The 9898-nt window shown below is 52.3% G+C and overlaps 1 protein-coding gene across 1 annotated transcript in view; it reads right to left on the bottom strand.

Moving 5' to 3' along the window:
• The window catches only part of FAIM2 (Fas apoptotic inhibitory molecule 2), a 15848-nt gene extending 5971 nt beyond the window's left edge, over positions 1-9877 (bottom strand). Inside the window, exons 1-7 of the mRNA XM_009866104.1 lie at positions 9863-9877; positions 8070-8250; positions 4968-5071; positions 4745-4809; positions 3948-4001; positions 1062-1112; positions 519-558 (exon numbers count right to left, since the gene is read on the bottom strand). Coding sequence (XP_009864406.1) covers positions 519-558; positions 1062-1112; positions 3948-4001; positions 4745-4809; positions 4968-5071; positions 8070-8250; positions 9863-9877 — 510 coding nt within the window. The remainder of the gene's footprint in view (positions 1-518; positions 559-1061; positions 1113-3947; positions 4002-4744; positions 4810-4967; positions 5072-8069; positions 8251-9862) is intronic.
• Positions 9878-9898: the final 21 nt, after the last annotated feature.

Here is a 9898-nt window from a genome sequence, read left to right as displayed (position 1 = left end):
GGAAAGAGAACCACATTACTTCTGCATTCACGTCCCAGGGAGAGACATGCAACAGAAAAAACCTTTCAATTACAGTTACAAGGGCAGTGAAACCTCTTAAGCAGATGCTCAAGAGAAGCAATTTTTGCATAGTTTCTACTCCTCCAGTGATTAATATGCACGGAGCAGCTTAAAATGAGGGCAAGCCAGCAGCCTGAGGGCAGTCCCACCTTCTCCATCCCTCTACCCGCCTTGCACAGGACTCTAGCACCCCACCCCAGCTCCCACCATCAACCAGCCTCTGCAGGCAATTGATGTATTTTTTCAAAAAATTTTTTAAACAGAGGCTGCCTTCTTTCCTGCTTATCGTTTTCTGGTTCAGTGACAGCTCCTCAGCCCAAGCGCAGGGCAATTAGAGGATGAAGAATTCTGCTTTCTGCGGGGATCCAGACCAGGCGTCTTTCCCCCACTTGGAGCCGTTACGAAACCCCACGTCATTCGCCAGGGCAGGGCAGATGCTGTCCAGATGTGCTACTTACAAAGATGCTCAGCAGGATCAGATTCCATGGGAAATACCTCCTGCAAGTGAAGAAACAGGGACTGGTCAGCCCAGCGCTGCACAACAGGTTGCCTAAGACGTGCCATATAATTAATGACCCGTGCAGCAAGTGACGGGTGGTGCAAGGGGACAGTCATCCTGCTGGGAACGAGAGTGCATTTGGGGTGCTCCTAGACCAAAACACCCGACATCCCCATGATTTTCCAGCAGCACCCTGCTCCACCGAGAGATGAGACAACTGTCCTCTGCAGTATTTAATAACGACAAGTTGTGGCTGCACAGCAATGCAATTTTTGCTGCAACATACCTTCCTTTCCACTTGGAATTTGACTTCACACCATGTTGCAGCAACCCACAGCTGCATCAAGCCAGGAAACGCAGCTGCTGCCTCAGTCCCTACACCACTGTGTCAGCGTGACCCCATCACCTCTCCAAAACATGGCTGGTCATGCTTGAAACAAGAGGAGGACATTCATCCTTCATTTCACAGGGCTGTTTCTAATCCAAAACAAAAATATTTTACCTGGGTCCCGAGCAGCAAGCAAGAATCAAGTAGGTCACAAAGAAAACAGCGCTGCAAAGAGGAGAAAAAGACCAGTTGAAGGAGGAAAACCCAAGCATCGTGTGTCGACACAGGGAAGAAGTCTCCAGCTGAGCAGAACTGGTCAGTGCTCTGCTCCAGCATTTAAAATTCCAGCACCATGCCAGGACTTGAGGCTGAGTAGGAAGCAAAGCAGTTACTACCCCTCACTGAATCTGTTTTCTGCCCACAGCTGCCTCTTTTGCCAGTCCCCAAGGTGGGGCAGCACAAACATCCCTCAAAAACCCAAAGGATGGGTTTAGAGCAGAGCAAGGGATTCGGGTCCAGGATAGACAGAGCATCCAAACGTCTTTTGCTGTTGACACCGGTGCCTGGACTGCTCCTCCAGAGGTGGCCCCTCACTTCCAGGCACTTACTGGCTCAGTGGGATCAAAGCATCCCACTGGGATTTCAGAAACACTTAAACCAAGTTTCACAGGGCTGCTAAAAGCAACTTGCCTAAGGTCGAGGTGGAAGGTCTGAGTTGGAGAAGGGAACTGGTCACGTGTTACTACACCAGTGCTTGAGGAAGAATCCACCAAGCAGAAAGATTCCTCCAGGGCCACCGAATCTCACAGACCCAAGCCTAATACGCTGTTGCTCAAGCCATCCACAGGTCACCATAGAGTTATTTATCTCATGTGACTTCAGCAAAGCAAAAAAAAAAATAAATCCAACAGCTGAGGGATGGTCTCCCTCTGCTCTGGATGTTCCACAGCCTGGGTGTTTTTCCACAGTGCTGATGGGTTATGGCACATTGGGAACCTGCTCTCACCCAGCACCTTGGGGGGGAAAAGCAACTTCCAAGCGTGCCGATGGCTGCGTGATAGCCAGTCACCTTCGGTCTAATGAACAAACATGACGGCAAAACCCATGGGCCATGATAAACGCACCAGAGATAAACTTGAGCGTTGCTCTCCCACGGGGAAACCAGGAAAGCTGGAGTGGACACGGCTGACTAGATCGAAAGAAAGCGTGTAGGCAGCAAAGAGAGTCTTTGCAGTTGTCCATCTCCTCTGCATCCCTCGCTGCACACCTTTTCTTGATTTATTGCCTCTGAGCCCTCATCCCTACAGCAGGAAAACACCTGAGGGTACCCAGTTTTATTTTAGAGGTACATATAGAGTTTAGGTCTCCTGTCAGAAGGAGATGTAGACCCAGATCAGGACAAACAGTTGGAGGCACTCAGGTGGAGGGAAGGCTCGGCTCGCTGGCAGGTGAAGGGACAGAGAAAAATTGAAGTCCCTCTAGCAGAGAACCTACCCCCAGCTGGCCCAAGACGTGTTTCTGCTGAAAGATAGGAAGAAATAAATGCTGACTGGTTAGTAAAGCTGCAAGGGAGGAACTCAAAGGTCAAAGCAGAGACCAGAGCGGAGCTTGGTCCTGTCTCCCCACAAGGCAACGCTGCTTCGATCTACCAACTGCCCAAGGAGGAGCACATTATTTTCCCTTAAGGTCAAAAAGGCATGCTGATGCCAGTTCCCTTCATGACTGCTATTTTGGGTCCTTTCTTTTTTTTCTTCTCCAAGTTATATAAGCTGGTGTCTCATCTCCAGGCCTGGACACATTTCATGATTTGGGTGTGAACTAATTAAAGCCAAGTTCACGGAGCCTTGTTCACAGACAATTGTATCGCACACGCTGCCTGCTTAATTAGCAGCACTAACACAAGTGGCATCCAGGAAACCAGCACAAATGCAAATATTCTAACGCATGGAAACGCAGCCTACACTGCCTCTGAGCTGACCTTTCACACCAGTCTTGACTAACGAGCAGCATCGCAAACTGCAGCTGCCAAGAGCAGCTCTGTGATGAAGACCCAGGCATGCAGGGAGTTGGACTAGATGATCTCTAGAGGCCCCTTCCGACCCCAAACATTCTATGATTCTGCGACATCACCACTCAGATGTGGCCAAAAAGCATCACCATGGCTCCAAATGACCCCACCTCCCCTACCCTGCACTCTTCTTCATCTCTGTTGTGTATCACGACATGGAATGAATCCCTGGAGACATTCAAGGTCAGGCTTGATGGGGCTCTGAGCAAGCTGGTCTAGTTAAAGATGTCCCTGCTCCCTGCAGGGGTGTTGGGCTAGATGACCTTTAAAGGTCCCTTCCAACCCAACGTATTCTATGATTATGATGTAAATCCAAGCAGCCTCTTTGCTTTCAAGGGGTTATTCCCCAGATTAAGGTACCCCAGGCACCCTTTTCAGGTCTCACATCTGGGTTTCTGCCCTCTTCTTTAATGGATTGAAGCTAGAGATGGGTCGGTTCAGATGGGATGTGAGGAAGAAGTTCTTCCCCATGAGGGTGGGGAGACCCTGGCACAGGTTGCTCAGAGAGGGGGGGAAGCCCCATCCCTGGGAGTTTTTCAGGCCAGGCTGGATGGGCTCTGGGCAGCCTGATCTAGTGGGGGATGTCCCTGCCCATGGCAGGGGGGTGGAACGAGATGCTCTTTAAGGTCTCTTCCAACTCTGACAATACTGTGATTCTATGATTCTTCTGGAAGCTTCCCAGTTTTACTTGGTTTGGTCTGCAATAATACTCATGGATTTACTTTGACCTTGGCTTGTAGAGCCCACTTATTTGGAAGTATTTGGCAGTACCCAGCATCTCTCATGCCTCATACTCATTTAGGTGAGATTTTTCATCTTCTCACCTCATGGTTATCCATTCATTTCCCCAGCTCTCAGCCCCCTGCACACCCATTGGAGCAATTCTTGATGTGCAAGATACAACAGCATTTGGAAAGTGTCTCCACGTCCCCACAGCCACATCCAGAGTATATGGAGCATATATGGCCACAGGAGAAGGCAGAGATACTCACTAGGAAGCCCAATACCAGGCAGAGTGCGTCTGAATGTACCCCTTGACCGGCTCGCTGCAAGACAGAGAAAAGGTGTTGTTGAGCAGAAAGGGTAAAAAAAGCCAATCACTTCACAGGTTGCTGCTAAATTAAACCTGGGAACACGCACGGGGTGATGCAGAACAGGGTACGTTAAAAAAAAAACAAGACAAACCCCACAGCTGAATCTACCCAGCAGACTGTCCAACTGGGAAGAAATTCCACCTGTCAAGTCAGAAAGACAGCCCTTGTGTTATCGATTACACAGTCAGGCTCGCTCGGGGAATGGCCGCTGCCTTCCCTGAGAAATGATTAAGGAGCCGAAATCCTCAGGCTGAGAGTGATTCATTATTTATTTGGGAGGCAACGTGAGCCACACATGCCTAAAACGGTCATCCGAGCTCGAGTGTGGGGCATCTCCTCCTGCGAGGGGAGGTAACCCAGTCCCTGGAGCCGAGGCAGGCTGGGATCCGATGGCCTCAATAGCTCCCAAAGGAAAAATACAGCAGTTAACGCTCGAGGGCAGGCAGCCCAGGCCTCTCTGCTGGGGACAGCACCCAGAACGGATGATGCATCACCCAGAGAACATGTGGGAAAGGTGGCAGAAGTACTGAAGGACCTCTCAGAGTTCCTTCCGTTGTGTTTTTCTATTGGAGTGCGTGGGGGAAAAAAAAAAAATCAAGTATCTCCATAACAGACAACACTCCCAAGTAAGGCGTAGCTCGAGAGCAGGTCACACACAGGACAAAGCAAGCGTTACAGCTGCACAAGAGACCTACCAGAAGGTGAAGAAAGCCACAATAACAACAGTGACCAAGAGCTGGACCATCAGGATGGCATAAACCTGCAAGGAGAGGAGCCTGTGGGTGACCCGCAGCCTCCGCTTCCCACCCAGCCCCAGGAAGCCAGCAAAGCCGAGGGCTGCCAGGTCCCTCCACGGGCTCAGAGCTGCTCTCCTGCCTTCCCAGGGGAAGGCTGTGCCTGGAGAGACTTGCCCCTTACCTTCCTGATGAACACTCTGCGCACATCCCTGTCGTCCCAGCTGAAGGTTGTGAGCATCTCCGTGTCCCCCGGGTAGGCGCCGCTGCCATAGCTCGGGCTCGTGCCTGAAGCAGAAGCCAGGCAGATCAGCTCCCGTCACCCAGTTCCCTCCCCAGCTGCAAGAACCCGACCCCAGCGACAGACCGCAGCTCAGGAGCCCCAGTTTTCAAGGTTCTCTCCTTGCACTGCAAAACAAAGGGTTGCTGGGATGCACTCTGCTGCCTTCCCACTCTGGCATCTTATTAGGACTCCCTCTAGGAATGGAGAGGGGAGACCACTTCTGCAAACTCCAGCACAACAGGGACACCAGGGTTAATTCCTGTCTATGGTAACACCATATCTTTAACGGCAATTAGAGGGCTCGTATCATATCCTTGCTCACCTTTCACTGAATATTAAAGCACCCCCCAGAGGAGCTGTGACTCAGCACCTCAGTCATTCCCATTGGGAGCTCTGGTGCAGGAGGATTCCCTCACTGCTCTGTAATTGCATGAGCTGACCGTGTCTACATCATTTCTTACTTCTTGTGTGCCCTCTCCTCAGAGGAAAGCTTGTTACAACCAGCTTTTTCATAAGGTCCATCTCTGAATCCGATTTCCCAGCAAGGAAATTTAGCAGCAAGCCTCAAAACAAGGGGTAAATATCTCCAGGGCTACTGCTGAGTGCACCTTCCCCAAAAATCATCCCACCACCCAGCTCTGCCTTGCTGAAGGCTCTGTAATACAAGCTCTTGTTGCTGCAATTTCCCTGCAGATGGGCAAGGAGGAAGGCTGGACCACAAAGCATCCGTTTGCTCTGGGACCCGAAGGGAGATTGATGGAAACCTCTGCCTGTGGGGAAGGCGAATGATAATGATGATGATGATGATGGAGGTAGCAGCAAGAGTATTGCAGGGCAGGGTCTGCAAGGAGAAACCCAAAGCAGCAGCTTCTATCTGCTAAGATCAGCTGCATGAACTGGACAGAAGAATCAGTCCTCTCCATCTCCTGATACTCAAGGAAAAATAAAACAAATACCGAAACCGCAGTTGTCTCAGCACACCTTTCCCCTGCTCTGTTTGTTTGTCTTGCAAATACCCACTTCTGTGTTACTGACTCCCCACCTGGGTTTCCTACAGAGTGAAGGTTTATGCAATTACACCAGCTATAGAGTCATGTCCCTGCCTGTTTGACAGATGCCTCCCCTCCTTCTCAAAGAGCTTTTTAGCTCAGTGATACTCAGATCCTTCAGGCAGGTGGAGGAAAGACCCTCCCAAACTCAAGCTGCAGGCACCAGGAAAGCCAAACTCACGGTCCTGGTCCTGGGTTTCATCTTTTTTACTGGTCGAAAGTTGCTCGCTCTTATTGCAGAAGCGTCACCCTAAAGACACCCCTAACAGGAAATAAATCCCTCGTGCCTAATAAATCTCTTGTGCCTTCTTCTATGCCCTGGTGGAGATGGAACTCCTGCAGAGCATAATCCCCACATTTCTGCCAGATCTGTCATCGCTTGCCCAGGGTGGAGCACCTGGGGCCAGTATCCCCAGGGCACTTCAGTGCCTCATGCGTCAAAGCAATCAAGGCATCTAAAGAACAAATTAGGCACCTAAATGCCTCCGAGGAATGGAGAGGGGCTCCTTCTCCCTGGCTAGTGTCCCCAGCACCCATCACCTCCCACCTACGGCCACATCGAAGGCAGCAAGACAGTTATTAATTGTTATTAAAGAAATCCAAGCACACACCACTTCTCTCCAGCTATTTCCAGTCCCATATAAGCTGTTAGACACAGCCCCATGGCACGCGTGTGCCCCCTTCCCAGACCCTGCAGCATGGCTGAGGGCAGGGAAAAGGGAGAAGAACACGAAATCCAAGCAAAACTCCAGCAGGGATTGGGGCACAGGACACATCTGCAGAGAGGAAATCCTGCCAGGCCTGTCAGGGAGGGGACAAGAGATGACACATCACCTAAACAAGTCCTCTGGGACACCCATAATACCAGCACCCTAACAACCCCTTTGGGCTCTACCCATCCTAATTCGTCGTGACAATAGAAAGCCCCAGATGGCTGTTGCAGCAAGCTGGGAGGTTGTCTGTCCCCTCTATTTCTGACCCCTGAAGGCAAACAAGAGTGGGAGAAGTCTGTGAAACCATCCGAGTGTGCAGGCACACACATCTCGGAGGGGTGTAGCTTGCTCTTTCCCCTTCTCTAAACATCTCCACCCCTGCAGCTGCGACCATCCCCGCAGGATGGAACAGGCAGCCAGCAAAGCACAGCAGAGGAAGAGGATTGAGCAGAGAGAGGACCTGGGGTCATTAAATCCAGTCCCCCCAGCGCTCTCTGCAGTTCAAGCTGTGCTGGCGGAGCAGTTGGCCACCCCAACAGACTCGCCTGCAGCCCCTGCGCCCTGCATCCTTCCCAGCTCACTGCTGCACAGCCGCTCCCCCGCGCTGGGCACAGTTGAGCCTTTGTCCACCCGTCACGACCAAGCAGAAGCCGCACGCAGCAACCGGGGAAGAAAACCTGTTTGTTTGCCAAGGAGCCGGCCACACAGAGCACGGCTGGAACAATTCAGCCTTCAAGTCCAGCTGTGTTTAACCTCCGCTGGCTGTCGGCACCAGCTCACAGCAGCCAGACACCACAGATGCTGTGACACCGATTTTGTCAGTTCAGCAGCTTCTCCGAAAGCCGAGGTTGAGCAGGAGCTAGAGTGGGGGCTGCTGCCTGCAGAGCCAGGAGCATTGCACCAGGGCTCTCCCCAGCCCTGGGAGGGGGCATTGCCCAGCACTGCAAGCTGGGAGAGAGGTTTTTTTTCCCATCCCAGTACTGGGAAGGAGAGCAGGGGCAGAGCACTGGAGTCTAGTCCCGCCTCTGAAAGGCAGCGTGTTCTAGCAATTGGGTGAAATGGCTTTGACCTATAGATACAGACTTCTACAGCTTCTAGCTACAGCTCTAGGGTGAGCTCTACCATGGGCCAAACTGGGCACCACACCCCTGGTTCCCCTCTTCAACTTGTAGGGGGAATCTCTGCACCCCTCTAGCCCTCTGCAAGGGGCTCACCCTGGGTACAGTCACAGGAGGACTTACTGGGGTCGACGTAAGCCCAGCTGGGGTGGAGCGGGACCGATGGAGGAGGAGAGTAGGCACCCGACTTCATCCCTTCTCCTGCTGTCGCCTCCTCATAGGTCGGAGGAGCTGGTGGAGCCGTGGCATTGTCCTTCTTCTCCCCTTGCCCCTCGGAATTGGGGGGTTTGTTGTTCACAGAGAGCTGCACAGAAAGGGGAGCGGAGCGGGGTGGGTTTTTTGAGATGAAGACCATAAAAACACAGAAACTGCCCTGCGATGGGAACCTGACAGGGCATGGGCAAAGGTCTAGGGGTTCCTCCGCAGAGGAGGGGATCAGGAACTGGAAGGACACGCAGCAGCTCCTGTGGACTGGAACAGACCCCTACTCACACCCCCGGGAAGGAGCATCCTCTGAGGTGATTGAGGGAAGAGAAGGGAAACCATCCGATGTGTTAAAGGGGATGAAAATTTATAGGCAGCCGGGTCTGAGAGGTAACACAGCCTTTCCCAGGGTCCTCTGTGATGTCTCATGTTCATCTTTAAGACTGGAAGGCATCCCCAGATTCCCTGCCTTTCGGCATGCTTCTTTCTAAATTGCCCCTTTAAAAAGAGCTTTCGGTTACTGGGAAGAAAATCCTGAACTCCTTCATTTCCACTTACACCCACAGTTTGGGAATTTTCTCCTTAACCCCTGGGAAGTGCTCTGGTTTGGCCTTCCAAGGTTTTCTGTTCTGCCCATCCCGAGGCTCAGCCTTGCTGCCTTCTGTACCCGGAGGCTGCAGCTAAGGGACTTGGCATCCCATGTCTTCAGACTATGAAATCCCAGCAAAGAGCCAACCTCAGGCCACCTGAGAGCTTGCTTCTCCTTGGGAACAGTATCCATTTAACCTTCCTGATCTTTGTCATCCTGGGATAAGCTATGAGCCTGGTGTCCTGCCCTCGTTGCCAAAGGGGCTGCCAGCTCAGTGTCAGGGACAGCATCCCCACGGATCACAGGCGTGCAGGGCTGGAACCATAAAAAGCCCGAAACAAAGAAGATGGCCTAACTAGCCCTGCATCAGAGAGCACAATCCACGTAAGGTGGTCTTTAATTTAAGGTGTAACAAGCTCTTGAAAGCAAAGCCAGGGTACGAGCAGATCCAGCTGCACTGGGGTAACTGTGTCACCTCCCCTGCCAGATCCTGGGGCCTGTCCTCACCGTGCCCTTCATTGCATCACCCTTGGGTCAGTATCATGCCAGACCCCCAGAGGTACCCAAGGAGATGCAAAAGAGACAGTGCTGCCTGCATCCAGGCAGCCTCCAGCACTGTTGTCATGGCAATAGTGCACCGTGCTGGCAGAAGATGGATAAACTCCCCCCCCCACCGCTCCTCTCTGATCACAGAGCTTTGCAGAACCCCCAAAATCCAGAGCTCCCCGGACCAGGAGGGAGGTGCACAAGGCAGGTGCCAAGTGCTGACTGATGGGGGCATGGACAGGAAAGCACAAGCACCCCACTGAGCCCCTTGACATCCGGGATGGGCAGAGAAAAGGGCCACAGGTCCGATGCCAGGGCTGGGCTGCACATCCAGCACCAGTAAAAGCATCCATTCCATAACGACACAGCCCTCCAGCCCCCTCCTCTGCCAAAACCACCCCCATCACAGGGTCCAATGTGCTGGGCTGGGCACGGGTACCCAGCTCCACAGCAATTGTTTTATTCCTTAGGTTTTAGGAACAAATCCTTCATCCTGCTTTCCCCCCGCCACACTCTAAACACACGACAACCCCACAAGCAGGACGGCTCCTCATCCCATCACCAGTCTCCCACCTACCTTCCCTTGGGTCATGGCTCCCTGTTATCGGTGCTG

Source organism: Apaloderma vittatum, unplaced genomic scaffold (assembly GCF_000703405.1).
Source record: "Apaloderma vittatum isolate BGI_N311 unplaced genomic scaffold, ASM70340v1 scaffold423, whole genome shotgun sequence".
NCBI classification, from domain to species: domain Eukaryota; kingdom Metazoa; phylum Chordata; class Aves; order Trogoniformes; family Trogonidae; genus Apaloderma; species Apaloderma vittatum.
Note: the sequence above shows the minus strand (reverse complement) of the source record. Positions and strands in the feature narration are given on the sequence as shown.